The sequence below is a fragment of the Arvicola amphibius genome, chromosome 12 (genome assembly GCF_903992535.2).
Source record: "Arvicola amphibius chromosome 12, mArvAmp1.2, whole genome shotgun sequence".
In the NCBI taxonomy this organism is placed as follows: domain Eukaryota; kingdom Metazoa; phylum Chordata; class Mammalia; order Rodentia; family Cricetidae; genus Arvicola; species Arvicola amphibius.
Window position 1 is genome coordinate 121876205 of NC_052058.2, and position 21639 is coordinate 121897843.

At 52.8% G+C, this 21639-nt stretch overlaps 1 protein-coding gene across 1 annotated transcript; it reads right to left on the minus strand.

Moving 5' to 3' along the window:
- Positions 1 to 145: 145 nt before the first annotated feature.
- On the minus strand, positions 146 to 20906 carry Ppfia3 (PTPRF interacting protein alpha 3). Its single transcript, XM_038313574.1, has 28 exons — positions 20667 to 20906; positions 19828 to 19929; positions 19342 to 19506; positions 18781 to 18855; positions 18607 to 18681; positions 17659 to 17880; positions 16541 to 16687; positions 16320 to 16454; positions 16133 to 16216; positions 15123 to 15254; positions 14837 to 14899; positions 14664 to 14743; positions 13233 to 13377; positions 11166 to 11353; positions 8841 to 9063; positions 7817 to 7977; positions 7603 to 7730; positions 6794 to 6887; positions 6034 to 6115; positions 5274 to 5474; positions 4105 to 4167; positions 3920 to 3946; positions 2841 to 3016; positions 2128 to 2225; positions 1395 to 1570; positions 1235 to 1303; positions 905 to 1076; positions 146 to 204 (listed from the first exon to the last, which is right to left on the minus strand). Exons 1-28 carry the CDS (start codon positions 20904 to 20906, stop codon positions 146 to 148), a joined length of 3582 nt encoding a protein of 1193 aa, XP_038169502.1.
- Between the last annotated feature and the right edge of the window lie 733 nt (positions 20907 to 21639).

Below are 21639 nucleotides of genomic sequence, written 5' to 3' on the forward strand. Positions count from 1 at the left end.
CCTTCGGGAGGGTCTTCATCCGAGTGAGAGTGAGGTCACTTGCATTGAGACCAAACAGTTCACAGAGGTCCGCCATCCTGCGTTCCCATTGCACCACCCTGAACCCTAAGAATCACCTGGCAGAGTCCTCACCTGTAGGTGCCCACTAGCAGGAGTAAGTCCGGACAGAAACACCATCTGCTCGTGAACTCCCGGAAGTCTGGCCTAGAGAGAGAGCAGCCATTCAGCCTGGAAGCCCCCTATTTTCCCCAGAGAATTCCCCACTCCTTCCTACTGGACATTGAAGGTAGGAGCCCCTTGATTGTTAGTCAAATATCGTACCACTGAGCCACACCCGAGCCCTTCACTGGGGTATTCTAGGCTTGGGCTCTACCAGTGAGCCACAAGGCCAGCCCTCACTGGGGAACTGTAGGCGGCTCCCCCACCAGCCAGCTGCATCTTCAGCTCCTTTACTTTTGGAAGCAGAGTCTCACTAAGCAGGCCTGGCTGTCCTGAACTCACTCTTCTGTGGCCCAGGCAGGTATTGATCTTGCAATTATCTGCCCAACACTGAGTGACTGGGTAACAGGCCTGAGAGGCCAGCCCAGATCCCCCAGGGTTTCTGTGAGCTCTGGCCTCAAGCCCTGGTACCCTCCAATAGACTTAAGCTTCCCCTTCAAACATCACAGCATGTGCCCGCTCCACCATGGGTCTCTACTTCCTAGCAACCTGAGACCCAAAGAGAGAATCCAAGTGGCCTGAAGCAAGGTCATCTCCCATCCTGAGAAGGAGACATGAGAATAACCCACTGCAAGGAGTGTCTGGGTGACTGGAGCTTTATCCAAGGAAGCTGGAAGGGTAGACCAGATGGAAAGTTGTCCCAAGCTGTGACTAGGGTCTGGATGGTCACATTTGAGTCCCTTACCTTCAGGCTGCAGTTTGCGTAGTGGGAGCCCTGGGGAGCCTAGAGCTCCTGCTGCAGCTGAGCGAAAGTTGGGGGGTAACATCTCAGCCGAGTCGGGGGTTACACCTCGGAGGTCCTTCTCTCGGAACATCTTCCTCCAGGATGGGGAGCGGCTGAAGGACTTGGCACTGTCCTAGTGGTAGGATAGGAACCCAAGGTGAAGGAGGGAGGCCTAAGTTCCCATTCTACCCCTCTCAGCCATGCCCCACAATTGGTTGGCAACACCAAGCCCCACCCCTTCATCACTGATGTAAGTGTGACTGGGAGCCTCAGAGCTGCTGCTACGCCTACCTCATCCAGCCGTCTGTCTGTGCCTAGGGAGATGAGGTTGCTAAATTCTTTCTCCAGCAGTTGCCGGGCCTGGAGAAGGAGGAGGGAAGGAGGTTAGTGGGCCTAGGTTGGAGCATGCAGGTGGGAGCGCCCAGCATGTTCCCTGAGCACCATGGCTCACCTGTGCATTCTGTGTAGGTATCTGTAAAAGCAAGGCCAGGTCGGAATAGTCGAAGGTTTCATCCAGAGCCAGCAGTGCCCCATGCACCCCACTCTCAGTGAGATTTGTAGCGAATTCCTTCAGGCCGAGCCCAGACACCCAACCCATGACCCTCTCGTTGGACCACACCATCACGTCTGGGGATGAAAAGGAGACAGGGTTTTTCTGTAGCTTTGGAGCCTGTCCTGGAACTCGCCGTGTAGACCATGCTGGTCTCGAACTCACAGAGATCGCCTGCCTCTGCCTCCCGAGTGCGGGATTAAAGGCGTGCACCACTGCCACCGCTTAAAAGGGACTCTTAACGGTGCACCTCCCAGAGGGCTAGCCCTGTCACATTAGCCTAATTCCATCCTCATTTCCCTTACCAGACTTGCCTTCACGATGACTCCTCCCCTCAGCATTGGAAATGGTCAGTTAGTCCCGCGATTCTCATTTCCCTCCCTAGCCACACCCCCACATTGGTTTCCATCCTAGTGAGCCGGTTCTAATTCCCTCTTAACCAAACACTTAATGCTGGCTCTACCCCCTGTGTGACAGCGCACCCCAGTGGCCAGGACCAGCCAGTCTGGCATATAACATATACTCTTTCTCTGGCCATGCCCACATGCTCACTCTACCATGTTCTCAGTAGCTCTTGGAATCTGGCTTCCCTCCCTCTGGCTTGCCTCTCCGCCTAGCCCACACAGGACCTCACCTCTGATCTGGGTCTGGCTCTCTTCTCTCCTCCGCTCTAGGTCCTTCCTGTCATAGTTGAGCCGTTTCAGGCACATGATACCATAATGCAGACTAACCCTGAGCAGAGGGGGAAACTGAGTCACTCAGGAGCCTTCCCATGGCCACTGTCGTTGCTCGTTGCTCTTATCTGACTCTCTCCCTCTCTTTCTTCAGGATCTCTCTATTTTTTTTTTTTTTTTGGTTTTGCGAGACAGGGTTCCTCTGCAGCTTTTTTAGAGCCTGTCCTGGAACTAGCTCTTGTAGACCAGGCTGGCCTCGAACTTGCAGAGATCTGCCTGCCTCTGCCTCCCGAGTGCTGGGATTAAAGGAACCTTGCACTATTTAATGAAGTTTGTGAGTCTGTATGGCACACATTCATGCAGGTGCCCCCAAAGACCTGCCTCTGCCTCCCGATTTTTAATTTTTAATCTTGAGACAGGGTCTCACTAGCTCCCTGAGCTGGCCGTGAACTCACTCTCTAGGTCACGCTAACTTCAAACTTGTCATCCTCCTATTTTGGCCTCCCCAGTAGCAGGTCACCAGGACCACAAGAGACCTTGGTTTTCTTATGGATCACCTTCTTGGTTCAAGGAGCACCAAACCAGAATTTCATAGAACTTCCCATTGGCTAAAGCCTCTCTAGGGGTGTGACTTCTTCCCTTTTGGCCGTTCCCAGTGGCCAGGCAGCCCCACCTGTGGAAGCTGTCCACCATCTTGAGTTGACCTCGCAGTTCCTTCTTGTTCAGGTGGTCCAACATCCGGGCATCGACTAGCGACTCCATGAAGTAGCTTCGGTACTGGGGCAGCCCAAGGCTGGGCAGCCAGTCGTTCCCCACCCACTCGTGGTTCATGTCGCCATATGCCAGGATCTGGGGCCGTGGGCAGGTGAGGGAGGGGGTCAGGCCCTCTTGTCCCTTCCCATATGTATAGGGAAAGGACAACATTCAGTCCCCCACCACCACCAGGCTGGTTCTCTCTCCAGCACAAAACAGCTCAGGGTCTCGTGTAGCCCTGGCTAGCCTCAAATTCACAGTGAAGTTTGAGGATGGTCTCCTGCCTCCATCCTCTTGAGTGACTTAGTTACAGGTGCCCACTCCCACTCCAGGTTGGCTGGAAGCTAGAATTCTGTGTTACAGGCAAGGGCCCCACCCACTGACCCCAAGCTCTGCCGGTCTGCACCCACTCAGCCCAAACGTGAAGCAGGATTCCGATGTGGCTTTCCTGCCACCCGGAGACTATCACTCCTGAGACACCCAGAAAATATTAAACAGTCCAGTTTGGGGCAAGGCTGAGATTAACCCCCAAGTCTGCAGCTTCAGGGCCTGGCAACAGACCACAGCCCAACCTGGAGCCCACACTCCCAGCAAGCTCAGTTGGGCATCCGGCCTCTCTTCTCTAGGCCACAGTGTCCTCCCTACTTCTCACTTGCCTCGTCCACCTCACGGCCACCATAATAGTGGCTAACACTCACGCCACTGAACGGTACAGTCAGCCCTCTTCCCAGCCCTAGACCACCCTGCGGCTCCCTCCGGCTCCAGCAATCCCATAGCCCAGCAGCTCCCAAGCAATCCACAACCATGGAAAGACCTGTGCTCTAGGCTGGAAGTGGACAGAGGGCTTCCATTTTGTCCCCTACCAAGCCACTATGAACTAGTCCACAGCTGAGCTCCAAGCTGCAGCCTTCCCCTCCTGGGCAGGGTGGGGCACAGGGACAGAGAAAGACCATGCAACGTGCACAACCTGTCATGCGGGCAGCCCGTCCTGCACCCTACCTGCTCCCAGCTGATCTCCTTGGTCTCCTGACCCGTTAGTGGGAAGAGGGGGAGAGAAGGGTGGGTTAAGGGGACAGGCAAAGGAGAACAGAAGGGACAGACGATGCATGGACAGACAGAATCCTCCCAGCCCCACACCCAATAGGAATAGTGCCACCCCCGGGTCACCAGCAGGAGTCACTCACGGGTTTCGTAGCTGCTGTCAGTGACTCCATCTCCTCATGTGTCATCCACACGTTTCCTGTGGGCTGAGGGATGCTAGGTGTCACGGGATGGGAGGTGACAGAGGATGCAGACAGATGGTCTCTTACGTGCCCCACTCTCACTCATTTGTTTATGCTCATTCTGTTTGGGGTCTCAAAGCCAAGGTGACAGCGGAAATGATCCTGTGTTGGGACCTTGCATCCAGCAAGATGGCTCAGCAGATAAAGGTGCTTGCTGCCAAGTCTGGCAACTCAAGTTCTGTGCCATGCATGCCCTGTGGCAATTACATGTACACTAAATAAATAAATAAATATTTAGCAAAATAATTTTGGGGCTGAAGAGATGGCTCAGTGGTTAAGAACATGTGTTGCACTAGGTGGTGGCGCATGCCTTTAATCCCAGCACTCAGGAGGCAGAGGCAGGCAGATCTCTGTGAGTCTGAGGAACAGCCTGGTCTACAGAGTGAGTTCCAGGACAGCCAGAGCTACACAGAGAAACCCTGTTTCAAAAAAAAAAAAAAAAAAAAAAACAAACTAGAAAAAAGAAAATGTTTAAAAGAACATTTATTTATTTATTTGCGTGTGCCGTGGCACTCGGTAAAGGTCTCATGACCTTATAGGAGTTGGTTTTCATCTTCTCCCATGTGGGTTCCAGAAACTGACCTCCGGTCATCTTGCAGGCCATCTTTCTTTTTAGTATGAGGCAAGGTCTCACCAAGCAGCCCAGCTGACCTTGAACTTACTTAGTAGCCTGAGCGAGCTACTGCCTCAGACAACACAAGTACCAATAATTGTCTGCCTATTTGAGATTTCCTAGGAAAAAACTGAGTCTGGACACGATGAGCTGGCTCAGGAGGCCATGGATCTCTGTGAGTTCCAGGCCAACCAGACCTATAGAGGGAGATTTTTACCTCAAAAGAAAAGAAAAACTATGGATTTGGGTGTGGTCCCTTGGAAGTGGTGAAATCCACAGGAAGGGACTCTTGGGGGCAGGTGGAACAAGTCAATAGGTCCCTGAAAGAGATGTCGCCTGAGGACACACCCGTGACACAGGGAGGTAGTGCCCACGTGGAATAAAGCCAGTGAACCCAGGACTGGAGGCTGGCAAGGGGGGAGGTTGAGCAAGAGGGCGTGGATTTGCAGGCACTCACAGTGCGGGAGGAGGCAGGCGCAGAGGGCGACGTGAGTGACACCATCTCCTGAATGGCCAGGCGCAGCTTGAGCCTGTGCAGGGGATTGCTGATGCCAATTTCCCGCTGGATCTCTGTGTCTGACAGGTTGGCCATGATGGCGCCGCTCTTGACATTGGCCCGACAGGCAGCCACGTACCACGCAGGCATGCCCACCCAGAGCTGAGGCCACGGGAAGGCGAGAATGTGGAGGAGTTAGAGAGAGAGACAGATGGAGAAGGTTCACAGGCAAAAACACAGAAGTGGTAAGACAGAGACATGTGGGAGAAGAGAGGCAGAAGACAGGAAGACGAAGGGTGAATAGAGACAGATGGAAAGACAGACACGAAGACAGATAGTCGGCAGAGACCAGGAGAGACCCGAAGAGACACAGAGAGAGGGCAAGAGTGCAAGGAAGAGGAAGTAGCTTTCCTTAGAGCCTGACCTCCCCACCCACCCCACTTCTGGGCTTCTCTAAAGCAGAATCAACCAGCCCTGGATAGCAAGACTGTCAGAGGGCCGAGGATAAAGGCCTGGTACAGTGGCTCAGGCTTGTAATCACAACACTCAAGAGGCTGAGGCAGAAGGATTGCCACGAGTTTGAGGCTCCCCAGGGCTACAGAGTGAGAAACTGAGTTAATTACAGAAAAACAAAGCAAAGCAAAACAAACAAAACACAAAAAACCTGAAAGGGGGGTTGATTAGTAACTCTACATGAAGGGTTATTTCAATGCCAAAGTACCTCCAGCCAGGAGACCACGGTGGGACCATCCCAGGCAGCAAAAGGCAGGCCCTGGCGACAGGCCTCTTCTAGAAGCTCGTGCCTAGCAGAGAAGGTAGGCAGGGGCTGTGAATCCTTCCCATGGATCTCTCACACAGGCACACAGTGAAAGCGTGGACTCTCACACAGGCACACAGCGAAAGCGTGGACTCTCACACAGGCACACAGCGAAAGCGTGGACTCTCACACAGGCACACAGCGAAAGCGTGGACTCTCACACAGGCACACAGTGAAAGCGTGGACTCTCACACAGGCACACAGCGAAAGCGTGGACTCTCACAGGCACACAGCGAAAGCGTGGACTCTCACAGGCACACAGCGAAAGCATGGACTCTCACAGGCACACAGTGAAAGCGTGGACTCTCACAGGCACACAGTGAACGCGTGGACTCTCACACAGGCACACGGTGAAAGCGTGGACTTACACAGGCACACGGTGAAAGCGTGGACTCTCACAGGCACACAGCGAAAGCGTGAACTCTCACAGGCACACAGCGAAAACGTGAACTCTCACACAGGCACACGGTGAAAGTGTGGACTTACACAAGCACACAGTGAAAGCGTGGACTCTCACAGGCACACAGCGAAAGCATTTTTGGGTATGACTCTCCTTAAACACACCTTCCCTGCCCAGACAACAAATCAGGAAAGCTGGGAAGCACGTTCAGGGTCACTCAATCTCAGCAGTACCCAAGCCCACCTCAGACCCCGGAACACTCACTTTCTCTTGTTTCTCCTGTCCTTATCTCCTGGGCCGGTCAACTTGGACAGCCCCAGAGGGTCAGTAGCCAGTGTTTCATCAGAGGGTGTCCCAGCTGGAGGCAAGGAAGCTCAAAGTCAGTGATGGGTCAGGGGATGTCAGGGGAGTGTGTTAGCTCAGGCCTCACATCCCCGACTCTGGAGAGACAGAGTCATTCTGTACTACAAAGCACAGACCAGGCCAGTCAGGGTGACAGGCTTGGCACGCTGCCACTGCTGCTGCATGCCTTTGATTCCATCTCTCGGGAGGCAGAAGGGGGGGCTCTGTAGACTCAAGTCTAGCCTGGTCTACATAGAGCATTCTAGGACAGCCAGGGCTACGTAAGAAAAGTGGAGGGAGAGAACTGACTTCATAAGACTGTCCTCTGACCTCCATATATAGCCAGAACACACGGAGAATGATAATACAATGTTTAATTAAAAAAAAAAAAAGAGCAGGGAGCAAGGCGGTGGCGCCCACCTTTAAACCCAGCACTCGGGGGTCGAGGCAGGTAGAGCTCTGTGAGTTCAAGGCCAGCCTGGTCTACAGAGTGAGTTCCAGGACAGTCAGGGCTATTACACAGAGAGACCCTGACTCTAAAAAGAAAAGAGCAGGGGCTATAGCTTGATGGCAGAGTACTTGCCTAGCATGCATGAGGACCCAGGTTCAATTTCCCAGAAAAAAAAAAAGTATTACCAAAGAAAAAGAAAAGTTAATTTCTAGCAATGAGAAGGTGGGCAGGGGAGGAAGGCAGGGAGGGAGAAGAGGAAGGTTGACGTTACAATACTTACCCAGAGAAACACTTTCCCGGCCTGGGGGTCCCATCCGACCCTTCTCTTTCTTGCCAAAGAGCCGACCTATGGATGACTTGATGCTCTTCTTCTTGGGGGCTTTGTGGAGGGAATCTGGGGTGCCCTCACTAGAGAAAAAGTACAGAGCCTGAGACGGACACCATCCCCCCAAGTCTTTGCCCCATCCCCATTCTCAACCCACATCCCTGCTGACCTTCCCCGGGGAGGAGCCCCATCTTCTAGGGACCCAGCCTGCAGTGCCAAAGCCTGGGTCATCCTCTCAAGACGGGCAGAGCGGGGAGTAGGTGGTGGGGTGTCTCCTGGAATGGCTGCTCCCTCCCTTGGAGCACCAGCTTCCTCCTTGGAGACATGGTTCTGAGGACAGAGACAGATGCAGGATTAGCTTGGGGGTTTGAGAAGGTGTCTAAGTTCTCCCTTGCTTGGGCACTGACTTGAAGGTAGGGTAGCCTAGGTCAAATGGGGGTGTATAGGCAGTGACCGTGGGGCCCTGGAACTGGAGAAGCCTATACAGGAAGTAGCTTTGCAATAGATGACAGACAGGGATGGCCTCAAAGAAAGCCAAGGGGAGCTGGGCGGTGGTGGCGCACGCCTCTAATCCCAGCACTCAGGAGGCAGAGACAGATGGATCTCTGTGAGTTCGAGGCCAGCCTGGTCTAAAGAGCAAGTTCCAGGACAGCCAGAGATACACAGAGAAAGCCTGTCTTCAAAACAAAACAAAAACAAAACAAACAAACAAACAAAACCTAAACATAGCACATAAAACAAGTCAAAGTAGGATCACTGAGACAGATCAGTGGGTAAAGAACTTGCTACCAAGCCTGGTGACCTGAGCCCACTCACCAAGATGTGTTAGGAGAGACCCAAGTGCTACAAATTGTCCTGACCTCCACGAGGAGTGCTAAGGCATGCTCTCTCTCTCTCTCTCTCTCTCTCTCTCTCTCTCTCTCTCTCTCTCTCTCTCTCTCACACACACACACTCACACACACACACTCACACACACACACTCACACACACACACACACACACACTCACACACACACACACACACACACTCACACACGTTTCCAGAAATCAGCCTTCCTTTTGTCCTCTGGGACTTTAGGTGATGCATGCTTCTGGAATCCACTGTGCAAAGGCTCTGGCAGCTATTTGTGGAAGTTTTTTTTTCCCTGACCTCTCCTACCTACACTGGGCTGGGATGACAGAGAATACTCACGGTCTTCTCGGTTCCCTCCCGGGCAGGACTGGGGGGTGCCAGACGAGGGGTGGAATGGCCAGAGCTGGGAGGTGAGGGGCTGGCGAGGGTGGAGGTGGTGAGGGAGGGCGGCAGTGAGCAGCTGCTGCGGTACCGGCCCAGTGAGTCAAGGCCAGAACTGGACACCCGGCTCTCCAACTCTTCTGCACGCTGCTCTGTGGTCTCTTTCTCTTCTTGGATTAGCCTGGGAAGGGAGAAAGAAGACTAGGTGCAGGGTGGAGGGGTGAGGAGTCACAGATCCCAAGTGGCCAGGAAGTCTGCAGAGGGGAGGAGGGTGTGACTCAGAACCATGAAGTGACTTAAGGTTATTAATGGACGGCTTGTCCATGGTTGCAGGGGCTCAAGGGGGAGGCAAGAAATCCTGAGAGTCTCAAGAAATCACTGAAGGATTGGGGCTGAATAGTTGTGATTTCTATCAATTAGAAGAAGTTAACCAAACAGTCACAGTAAAGTCATAAAAAGGCTTAGGAGTGTAGCTCAGAGGTAGAACACCTGCCTAGAATCCCCCAGTGAGGGGCTGGGGTGTGGCTCAGTGGTAGAGCCCTGCCTAGGATCCCCCAGTGAGGGGCTGGGGTGTGGCTCAGTGGTAGAGCCCTGCCTAGGATCCTCCAGTGAGGGGCTGGGGTGTGGCTCAGTGGTAAAGCATCTGCCTAGAACCGCCCCCCCAGTGAGGGGCTGGGGTGTACTTAGCACTAGAGGCCTTACTTGGCATACACAAGGCCCTGGATTCAATCCCCAATACTACAAATTTATAATTTTAAAGATAACATCACTACAGGAAAGAGACAGTGTCCCAAGAACTGCTAGAGCAAAATGCTAAAATCGGGGTGAAATCAAGGTTAATCAAAGTAGGTGTAGAAGGTAATGAATTCATTCAGTTTAGGAGCATAGATGAATAACGTCTGAGTTAGAACGTGATTGTGTTAGTCTCATTTCCTGGGAGACAGGGAGAATGTGTGACTACAGAATCGCCAAAGCAGGCACTGTCTGGAGAATCTGCGAGGCTTCCTGAAAACGGTGCTGTCAGCTGGAAACTCTCGGTAGGTGCAGAGTTGGATTAAGTCTTTCATTTCTCTCTTTCCATGTGTGTGTGTGCGTGTCTGTGTAGCACACATGTGTGCATGCATGCTTTTGCATGTGTGTGCACACATGCGTGTGCGCTTGTGTGGCACGCATGTGTGCATGATTTTGCATGTGTGCGCACACATGTGTGTGCGTCTGTGTGGCACGCATGTGTGCATGTATGCTTTTGCATGTGTGTGGGCACAGTGTGTGGATGTGAATGCATACAGAGGCCTGCGGTTGACAGCCAGACTCACCAATGGTCACTCTTCTACCTTATTCACTGAGCCAGCATCTCTCAGCCAAACATATCTTGTTGATATGGCTAGTCTTAGTAGCCAGCTTCCTTGGAGAAGCCCACCTCTGTCTTCAGAGGCTGAAATTTCAAATGAGTCACCTAGCCTGCATAGCATTTGTATGGGTTCCGAGGGACCTGAACTCCAGTCCTCAAGCATGGCAAATGCATTAACCAATGAGCCATCTACCCAAACCCTTCCTTCCTTTCAATCTTTTGTTTGTTTTTTGTTTTTCGAGACAGGATTTCTCTGTGTATCTCTGGCTGTCCTGAAACTTGCTTTGTAGAATAGACTGTCCTTGAACTCAGAGAGATCCACCTGCCTCTGCCCTCCCCTGAGTGTGGAATTAGAGGCTGTGCCACCACAGCCTGGCTTCAATCTTTTTTTTTCTTTTTTTTAACTTTATTTCCTAGCTCTCTTCCTTCCTTCCTTCCTTCCTTCCTTCCTTCCTTCCTTTTTCTTTCCCTTTCTTCTTTCTTTGCTATTCCATCTTAGGAATGGAACTGAGGGCCTGCAGATGCTAACTAAATGGTCTACCAAGGGACCTATACTCCCAGCCCCAGCTGAGGTTCTGGATTGCTGTGTAAGGGTAGGATCTGTGGGTGGGTTTGCTATTGTTGGGACTGTACGTTGAACTTCCTGCCATATCAGAAGGTTCTAGGACATAGTCATATGAAGCTGTGGCTGTCTGGAGATTTCTCCTGCCCTGAGCTGAAGGTTGGTGCTTTGCGCCCATTCCCGTGTGCGTGCTGGCTCAGGAGCACTGACACAGATGACGGGGTAGGTCCTGGGTGTGGAATATTGTCTGGGAGAACCACTTGACAGAAATGGGAGATCTGTCAGGCTTAGAGAAAGGGCAGACTCTAGGGAGCATCAGGGCTGTGGGGACAAACTGGGTAAGACACAGCACACTTGGCTCGGGGCTCACTTGATCTCCTTGTTGATGGCTTCCAACTGCTCTTGAAGCATGATGGCCAGCGTCTGCACATCCGCTTGCCCACTGGGGGACAGCAACTCAGCCCCGAACATCCCCTCGGCCTCCTCCTCATCTGAGCCATCGAGCTCTCCAGGAAATGGAGGAGGGATGGACCCGGCAGGGGCAGATCGATCCCAGTCCTGCCCCTGTGGATGAGAACTGAGGTTGGCACCTGCCTTTGCCCGCATTCCTGACCCACCTGCACCACACACTTCTCTGGACCCTTTCTTTTTTTGCAGTATGGTGGTGGAGACAGGGTGTCAGCCATACCCAGCTTCAGTTGGCCTGTCTGCTAGCTCCTCTCTTGACCTAAGAGATGGCTCAATGGGTAGAATCCCTGTTGCACTAGTCTGGTGACCCAAGCTCATTCTTCAGATCCCACGAGAAGGTGGAAGGAACGGGACGAGTCCACAAAGACATCCTCTGACCTCCACAGCATTGTGTGGCATGTGCGCCCCAACAATGAGTTGTCTTGTTGTCGCTTTGTGTGTGCATTGTTTTTCCGACACAGGGTTTCTCTGTTGAACTCACAGAGCTCTGACTGTCTTGAGTGCTGGGGTTAAAGACATATGCCTCTTCTTTCTAAAAAATATTTATTTAGCCAGGCAGCAGTGGCGCACACCTTTAATCCCAGCACTCGGGAGGCAAAAGCAGGTGGTTCTCTGCGAGTTCGAGGCCAGCCTGGTCTACAGAGTGAGTTCCAGGACAGGCTCCAAAGCTACAGAGAAACCCTGTCTTAAAAACAAAACAAAACTATATATATGTATATATATATATATGTATATATAAAATGTATGTAAGTGTTTTGCTGCCTGCATGTATGTAATGTATGTATGTGCACCATGAGCATGCATGGTTCCCATAGAAGCCAGAAGAGGGCGATGATCACCCGAATGGAACTTACAGATGTCACCGTGAGGATGAACTTGAGACCTCTGGTAGGGATGTAGGCATTTTTAACCACTGAGCCATCTCTCCCGCCTTCCTTCTTCGTCTTAATGTGTACCTATGCAGAAGCTGCAACCCCATGGCACTGATCACATGAATCTTCTGAATCTCTGTTTTCTTTTTAACATATTGTTTCATGTGTGGTAGGTGGGTGTGCATGTGTCATGGTGTGAATGCAGATGTCAGAGGACAGCTTTAGGAAATCATGTCTATCCTTCCACCGTGTGTCGGACCTAGCCTTGAACTCAGACCGTGAGGCTAAGCTGCAAAGGCCGTGAGGCTAAGCTGCAAAGGCCGTGACCTACTGAGCCATCTTGCTGGCTCCACTTTACTTCTTTTTCTGTTGCTGTTTGTTTGTTTGTTTTAGACAGGGTCTCATTGTGTTAACCTTGTTGGCCTGGAACACAGAGACCCACCTGCCCAAGAGTCCTGAGCATTAAAGACCCAGAAGGCCCAGCCCTACCTTATATTTTGAAACATAGTCTCTCCCTGAACCTGGAGCTCCCTATCGAGGCTGGCTGACCACAGGCCTCAAAGATCCTCCTGTCTACACCTCCCCCGAGCTGAGACAACAGGCGCACTCCACTGCATCAGGCTTGTTACATGAATGCTGAGGCCTGGGAAGTCGGTATTGGTGTGTACACGGCAAGCGCTTTGCTGTGTGTGCATCTCCACAGCATTAGTCTCTCAGTGGCTTACCTAACCGTCGCGAAGCCATGCCCACACCCATGACTGCCCCGCACCCAGCCAGCTTCTTCTCTTCACCCGGCCTCACCCCCCTGGCTTCTCTACTCTTCCCTCATCCATATGCTCACCATGTAAATCACAGGAGGAGATGCAATGTGCGGGCGGTACCCGGTGGTATTGGAGGCCAGGAGGGAAGGCAGTGAGTCAGAGGGACGTGTCCTTCATCCCTCCATCCTCCCTGAGCTGCCCGGATCCAGCTGCCCCCCAGCTCTTCCCACTGCCCCTCAGTCCAGGCCCCACATCCTCCCTGAGCTGCCGGGATCCAGCTGCCCCCCCAGCACTGCCCACTGCCCCTCAGTCCAGGCTCCAGAAGGGGCTGCTGACCTTGGAAGAATCATCCTTGGCCCCTGACCAGCGTCCCCTCTTGCCTGCCCGGCCACTGGCAGCTCCATAAGGATCCAGGGGGGCACCAGAAGGTAAAGTTGGTGCCTGGGAGTAACGGAGCTCCAGGGCACTGCCAGGGAGAGACCTGTGAACATAGGAAGGGTAGTTAAGAACCTAGGGGCCAGAAATGAAATAGAGGTTAGGGGTCACAGGGACAGACCAGCCTGGGCTGGGGGTGGCAATAATTGGACTTAGTAGGTTATTTTAAAATGAAATTGGGCTGGGCCGTGGTGGCGCATCCATTTTAACCCTAGCACTTAGGAGACAGAGGCAGGTGAGTCTCTGTGAGTTCTGGGCCAGCCTGGTCTACAGAGAAAATTCCAGGTCAGCCAGGGCTACACAGAGAAATCCTGTCTAGAAAAAAAAAAAAAACACAAAAAAGGAAAGAGAGAGAGAAAAGGAATTGGGTATGAGACATTTGGGGGAGTTTGAGGGAGAGTTGGGAGTGTATATGACCAAGACATATATATGAACTTGTCAAAGGATGAATTTTAAAATAATATTTTTTGTTTGCTTTTTCTGTTTTTTTTTTTTTAAGAATTTTTTAAGGCTGAGCAGTGGTGGTGCATGCTTTTAATCCCAGCAACTCAGGAGTCAGAGGCAGGCGGATCTCTGTGAGTTCAAGGCCAGCCTTGCCTACAGTGCAAGTTCCAGGACAGGCTCCAAAGCTACAGAGAAACCCTGTCTTAAAAAAAAATTATTTATTAATCATGTATACAGTGTTCTGCCTGCATGTATTCTTGCCCGTCAGAAAAGGGCATCAGATCTTATTACAGATCGTTGTGAGCCACCTTGTGGTTTCTGGGAATTGATTGCTGAAAGAACCATCAGTGCTTTTAACCTCTGAGCATCTCTCCAGCCAGTTTGTTTGTTTGTTTGTTTGTTTGTTTGTTTCAAGACAGGGTCTCCCTATGTAGCCCTGGCTGTCCTGAAGCTCAAGAGATCCTCTGTCTCTGCCTCCCTAATGCTGGGATTAAAGATGTGAGCCGCCACCACCCAGCTTAAATATTCTTAAATAAACAAAATTGATGAAGCTGGACCTGAAGTGTAAGCGTGCAGTCTTAACTACTCGGGAGGCTATGGCATAAGAATCACAGGTTCAAAGCCAGCCCAGGCAAGTTAGTAAGAGCCTGTCTCAAAAGGAAAGTAAAAAGAGGCTGGAGATGTACAGGGTGGAGCTTAGAATCCCCCAGCAAGGGGTGGGGTGTGGCTTGATGACAGCACACATGAGGCCCTGGGTTTTGATCCCCAGTACTATAAAAATTAAATATAAGGGATGAGCAGCTGAGAGTGGAGATGAAGGAGTGGAGATGAAGGGATGAACTTGACTATTGGGGCTCCCTAGAGAAAGGACAGGAGGGCTTCCCTCACCGGGAATAGGAGGAGGGTGGCCTTCCCCGTAGCTGGTCAATCTCCATCTGCATTCGTTCCATCTCGGCCAAGAGCTGCTCCTAGGGAGAGGAGGGGCACGGAGCCATTGGGTGAGATTCCGGTGCTCGGAGAAGAGGCTGCTCAGTAGCTTCCCCACCAGCCCAGGCTCCCACCTTGTTCAGCAGTAGCTCGTCTTGAAGCTTCTTCATGTTAGCAATCTCCTCGCTCAACGAGTTCTGTGGGGACAGGGATGAAATGGGAGGGCAAGTCTGGGATGGAGGGGTGGTGGCCTAGCAAAAGTCTACTCTTGGAATGTTCAAGAAAAATGGTGCCTTCAGTCAGTCAGAGTCTGCGTGTAGGGAGGTGTCAGATGACAGATCTGAGGAAGATGTATGGGTCCCAGAATGGTAGCTAGAGACACCCTAGTTGTCAAAGGCCTAGGACAGGTGGGGAGCACACCTTCTCCTCCAGGGCACCCATGCGTTCCTTGAGGTGAAGCTGCAAGCGTTCATTGGATTCACTCAGCAGCTTGTCCACTGTCTCTGACAGTCGTTTATTATGGTCATCGTTCATCTTCTCCCTCTGCCGGGCCTGAGCAAGGGACAGGGCAGACACTGTCAAGCGGTTCCTTCCCGTATTATTGCCCTTCCCTGAAGCCTCCTCCTCTCATCTCGTCTGCCACCTAGCCTGGCCCCATCTAAGCTCACCCCTAACCCACCTAGCCTGGCCCCATCTAAGCTCACCCCTAACCCACCTAGCCTGGCCCCATCTAAGCTCACCCCTAACCCATCCCTCATTCCAACCAATGCCTCTGACGCCCAGCTCAGCCCCGCCCACTGTCCTGCTCCTCTGTTAAGCCCCCCTCTTCATGTAAATCTCACCCAGCCTTGACCCCATCTAAGCCCCGCCCCCTCGCTTTAGTACTTCCCGAGAGGTAGCCTCACTACACCCCAATCTCCCATCTATATCCCACTCAACCATGTACTCAGCTAAACACAGCCCCGGAACCCAACCCCAGCTCCTTCATCTAAGTTCCTGTCGTCATTCTCAGACTCTCTCTCACAGAAGTTCCACCTAACCCATTCCCTCCGCTAAATCCCTCCTAGTCCCCGCTCCCCCGGAGCCTCATCTAAGCCTCATACCCCGTACCGAGCACCTTCACCGAAGCCCCAGAAGCTCTGCCTTTCTTCTCAGTCCCTACTAGCTCACCCCCTCTGTAAGCCTTGCCCCAGGCTGGCTCATCTACTACACATGCGCGCGCGCGCGCACACGCACACACACACACACACACACACACACACATATATATGCTTCCAAGTCCTGTTTCTCATGCAAACCCCTCCCCTCATATAAGCCTAGTCTTTCATCATCTAAACCATATCCCTCAGGTAAATCCTACCAGGCCACACCCTCAGATAAGCCCGCCCCCACCTCACAGCGAGCTCCATTGGTTCCCTTGGCCCTCTTACCCGCTGCAGCTCCTGGTTCTTCTCCTCCAGCTGTGCCTCCAGCTGCCGAAGCCGTTCTTCAAAGTTTCCATGGCGTTCTTCTGCCTAGTGGACAGGACCCGTGGAGTCTGACTTGACTCCACTAAGATCCCTTGGAGTTCCTGTTCCCGCCCCTGTACCCCTGGCCCGGCCTCCGCCAGGCTGTCACCTTGTTCAAAGCAGCCACACGCTGTGCCAGCTGAGCCTCTATCTCAGGCAAGGTCTCAGCCTTCTGCAGGGTCTGCTGGAGCTTCTGCTTGGCGTCGTCCAGCCACTCGGCCAGCTGACGGCTCTTCTCTTCACTCTAAAAGAGAAACAGGCAGAAATGCCGAGCAGCTCATCTACCCAGACACAGCATCCTCCCATGATCTCTTGCTGGTGGGCTCTCACCTGTCGGTACAGCGACTCTTTGCTGGCCAACTCGTTCTCCAGCTTGTCGTTGGCATCATGTAGAGACGTGGCCTCACGCTGGGCACTCAGGTAGCGCTTCTCCAGCGTTGTGATGCGCTCTTCCATATCCTCCCGCTGAGCCAGGGCCTAAAGACAGTGTGAGGAGATGTTTGGACTACAACTCCCAGAAAGGCTTGTGGTAGCAGAGGCTGAGACAAGGCATGGCAAGGGTTTATGGAAAATTCATAGCTTTTCAGACAGTCTGGCTTAGACCCTCCCATAAAGATGATGGAAAACTCAGGGCCTTGTAGTGCCACCTGCATGTAACCTCAACAAGTAGGAGGCAAGAGGACCGTGAGTGGGAGGTCAATCAAGTTCAAGGCTTGCCTGGAATACATAGGGTGACCCTGGCTGATAAACAAGTAAAAGGCCAAAGACCTATGGGATGCGGTCTCCACTCAAGCCCACTTCAGTGTAACACTCTAAGAACCACGGAGTACTTGCTGGCATCTCTCTGGACAGTTCATGCCCACTCTCAAAGAGGCTAGCACAAGCTTAGACTCCCAGAAAAGATGTGCTAGGATCAGGGGGAGATAGGCCTGCCTGGGGCTGGTGCGAGGGCTTGTAGCAGGAAACAGCCCTGCTAAGGAGAAATAAAAAATCCATGTTCTTATTCACTGTCGTCAAGTATCCAGCACAGCAGAGCCTAGTACACAGAAGTCTGAGGCAGAAGGCCATGACTGCACAGCCAAACTGGGCAAGTTACCCTGTTTCAAAAAGGAAAGAGCTTGACTGTAGAACTACTGCCCAGTATCCCTCCTGAGAGGCTGAGATGACTCAGAAGAGAGTACCTGCCAATAAGAATCTGGGACCATGGCTCAGAAGCAGATAGATCCTGGGCCTAGGGGATGTGATATCCTGGGTTCTATCACCATGGTAACACAGTAAAAAGGTGCTAAGGGCCACACTGCCACACGCAAACACTCAGAGAAGTCCCATTGTGCAGCTGAGGAGACTGAGTCCAGGTCCCATCATCCTCAGACTCAGCTACTCTTGAAGGGTTGGGAGAAGGCCAGGGCAGGGGGACAGAGAGCGGCTCTCCAGGGGCTCCGCCTCACCTCCTTGAGGTCTCGCTGCAGCTTGGAGTTAGCTTCCTCGGCCTTACCCAGCTCGCGGTGAGCAGTGCCCAGCTCCTCCTCCAGCTGGCTCATCTGACGGCACAGCACCGCCAGGCGCTCCCGCAGCTGGCACACCTCTGCCCGCTGCCGCTCCAGGGCCTCCTCCAGCTCTGCCGTGCGCCGGCTGGAGTCTCCAACAGGACCCAGGCCATTGGCAAGGGTCTGGAGAGAGAGAGGAAGGAAGAGAACCCAAAGTGCAGAGCAGGGTTGATCAGCTACCACAGGGCAGGGGATGGGAAGGGGAACCAGAGACCAGTAAGGGCCTTGTAGACCAAAGTCCAAAAGGGTCTGTCACTGACGGCCAAAGACGTTAGCTAGGTGACCAGTAAAGCTATTAGGGGTTCAGGTGTCATTGGGTCAAACATTAAAGAGACCATCGGGAGCTGATGAAAGGGTTCGGCCACCAAGCCTGATGACCTTAGTTTGGCCTCCAGGACTCACGTCATGAGAGGAGAGAGCAGCTCCTGTAAGCTGTCCTATGACCTCCCAGTGCACACAGACGACACCTCTACATTATCACAGGCAAATTAATAAGAACTTTGAAAACTAGCAGAAAGCTCATTGCAGACTCAGGGAGGCCCTGGGCATAGTGCTGGAGGCTTGTACTTCAGTGAGGTAGAAGGATCATGAGCTGTGGAGTGAGACCCAGACTCACAAAAAGTAAAAAAGCTGGCTAAGGATGTGGTCCAGAAGAAAAGCCCCTGCCTAGAATCCCTTAGTGAGGGGCTGGAGATGTTGCTCAGTGGAAGAGCCCCCACCTAGAATCCTCCAGGAAGGAGTGCGTGCCAAGGTAAAGCACTTGCCAAGATTACGAGACCCTAGATTCCATCCTCAGCAAATCAGTCAGTGTTGAGTGGAAGTCACAGGGAGGGGACTTACACCTCTCACCTGTCCATCCCCATCCTTGCCTGGCTCCTCCAGCCCTGACCGCCTTCTAGATAGTTGATCTCGAAGGTTCAGAGTCTAGAAGAGCCAAAACACCAGAGCACACTGAGTTCCTGCTTAGATGTGGATGTCCTCCACCGAGACCTGGCCCCTCCCCTTCTCTGCCACGCCCCCTACCTCCTGATTGCTGAGTTCCAGCTCCTCCTCCAGCACGGCCACTCTCTCTAGTGCCATCCGCAATCTTTCCCGGACCTGCGGAGGGGTGTGAGACAAGTTCAGACCATGTAGAGCCTGGAGCTACTCAGGAGGCTGAGGCAGAAGGATCCCTAGTGCAAGGTCTCAGTCTGGGTCTGGCGAACTCGTCCCTTATTACCCTGCAGAAGGAAGGTCTGAAGCCACTGTGAGTGTGGGGTGTCAGCCAGGTATCAGGCAGGCTATCCCCCAGTATCCACTACTCTCCTCTTATTTTTTAGACAATATAACCCTTATAAGGCCTGGAACTCTCTGTGTAGACCAGGCAAGCCTCAAATTCATAGAGCTCTACCTGCCTCTGCCTTCTGAGTGCTGGGATTAAATAGTACATATTTCTTTTCAATCAATTCATGTTCCAATCCGACGCAGTAATGTTTTCTCAGGTGTGAATATCTCCAGCCAATAATAGCCAACTTTTTTTTTCTCTTTCCCACTTAGTTTAGTTGAGGTCAATCACATGTTTTCTTCATTTTCTAACTCGCCTACCTTCTCATCCAGGGCCTTGTGATGCTCAAAGAGGGACTTTAGAGCCTTGAGCACCTCCACCTCAGAGGAGACGCCTCCAGGGGACTGGGCCTGCCTCTTCACCACAGTCATTCTCAGGGAACGCTCGTGCCTGGACACCAGGCACTCGAGGTGTTCCAAAAGGAGCTGGAAGGATAGGGCATGGCGTCAAGGGAAAGACGCAAGGGAGAAAAGGCAGGGTCAAAGCAAGGGATGACACGTCGGTAGTGCACAAGAAAGAAGACATGGGAGCATGCAGAGGTGAGGAAAAGAGGGATAGCAGAGGTGGAGCTGAGGAAGGGGATGATATCAGCAGAAAGGTCAGGTCAGGGAAAAAAGGAGGGGAGCACGGGAAGGAAACGATCCAGGAGACTGGGAGCAAGAAAACTAGATGCTGGAAAAAGACATGTTGCTCGGCACCACCGTATGCCCCATCCAGCTTAGACTCCCATCGTCAAAAACCCTCACCCGGGTGTTGTTACGCTCCGCCTTCAGCTCTGCGATCTCTTCTTCTCTCTCCAGAAGCTGTTCTCGACATAAGTTAAGCTCCTTCGTCAGAGCCGCAAACTCCTGTCCAGGCGTGGGTAGAATCAGATGGCTGACTCAATTATTTTCCTATTTTCTCTTTGCAAGAATTTGAAGGCTCCGCCCTCCCGGCTAGGCCCCGCCTCCTTCAGCCACTCTAGAGTGACCCTTGCTAAGTCTTGCTCCTCAAGCAGTTCAAACTTCGCCCATCTGGGCGGAACTCTCCTCCCTTTTGTTGCTCTGGACCTATGGGTTCTAATTAGGTCACACCTCCTCTTGTTGCTCAGACCCCGCCCTTCCATCTATGCCACGCCCATCTCGAAGATGAGGCACACCCACCAATGGTAAGCTAATTCCATATTCCTCCCTACCGGAGACGGCTGGTACCACCCCTCCTAGGCTACCCTCTTTTCCCAGATAAACCTTCTATAGGTCCCGCCTTCCTAGTAAACCCTACTTTTTTTTACACTGCCTGCCTCCTGCTAAGCCCCACGTTTTTTGCGGCTCAGGCCCCGCCCTTCCTCCAAGTCCCCGCCTCTCCTCCAGGCTCCGCCTGTCTCAAGCTCTGCCCTCCCACCAAGTCCTACCCGTCTTGCCACTCAGGTCCCGCATCCTCAGCAAATCCTACGGCTCAGGTTCCGCCCTTTCTATATAAACCCTGCCCATCTCGCAGCTAAGACCCGCCCATTAACAGTAAGCCAATCCCATACTCCGTTCCTCATGGCTCCGCCCATCCAGAACAGCCCTTGCCTCTAGGCTCCGCCCCTCGGACCCCGCCCAACCTGAGGCAAAGCGATGCTGAGCTGCCGCTGCAGGGAATCCTTCTCGTGGCCGAGCTCACGCAGCCGCAGTTGCGCTGTCGCCAGTCCATCCTGCGCCTCTCGCAGCGTCTCCAGCAGGCGCTCTCGCTCCGTGAGCATCGTGACCATGAGGCGCTCCAGCTCGCCGCCCGCCTCGTCCGGGCCCAGCGCCGAGCCCCGGCGGCCATCCTCGCTGATGGTGGGCATCACCTCGCACATCATGGCGGCGGTGCCGGCCTGCGGGTGCGCAGAGGGGGCAGACTAGCCTTTTCAGGGCTCAGGCAGAGAACTGAGGCGCTGCTAGTTTGGTACTCGCTGGGGCCCCAATCCAGGCATTGCACAAGGGGCAACTGAGGTCAGTCAAGCTGATCATGACATGAGGGAAATGAGGTTCAGCCACGTGGTGGGGAGGCAGGGAAACTAGGTGCTGGCCGCCAAGAGCGGGAAACGGGGGCTGTCCTTTGTAATCATGGCAAAGATAAACTGGGAATCCATTGCTCTTAGATAAACAGCGGGGACTTCTTAGGTAAAAGCATTTCGGGACGTTGAGACTTGGCTCCCCCAGACACTGGTAGCAAACCAAGGCCTGGCCACTCGAGAACTGAATAAAGCCGGGGGACTAGTCACTGGCTGAGTGGGTTAAAACTAGCTTTTGCCTGTTGTGGCTCCGCTTTGAATCCTCAGCCCACTCCATAGATGAGGAAACTGAGGCCCAAGCCAGAACCACGCCTTGAAAAAGTCACGGGACTTCAGATACTGAATTAGGTCACTAGGCAGCGATGTGGTGCCCATCTCTCTCTATGACCTAAAGACCAACACTGCACTTGAGAGAATAAGAGTTTAAAAAGCACGAGAGCTGGAGTCATAGCTCAGCGTAAAACACATGCTTGGCACAACGTGAAGCTCTGGGTTGAATCCCCAATACCAATAAAATATCCATTTATTAAGCCAAGCA

What these genes read in the sequence shown, in the direction of transcription:
- Ppfia3 (XM_038313574.1), bottom strand. Translation starts at nt 20,906, where the DNA reads ATGATGTGCGAGGTGATGCCCACCATCAGCGAGGATGGCCGCCGGGGC. An exon ending in GCCATCAACAAGGAGATCAA is followed by an intron (nt 9,064 to 11,165) that starts GTGAGCCCCGAG and finishes CTCCCTTCCCAG; the next exon opens with GCTAATCCAAGAAGAGAAAG. An exon ending in ACGCAAACTGCAGCCTGAAG is followed by an intron (nt 205 to 904) that starts GTAAGGGACTCA and finishes CTCTCTCTCTAG; the next exon opens with GCCAGACTTCCGGGAGTTCA.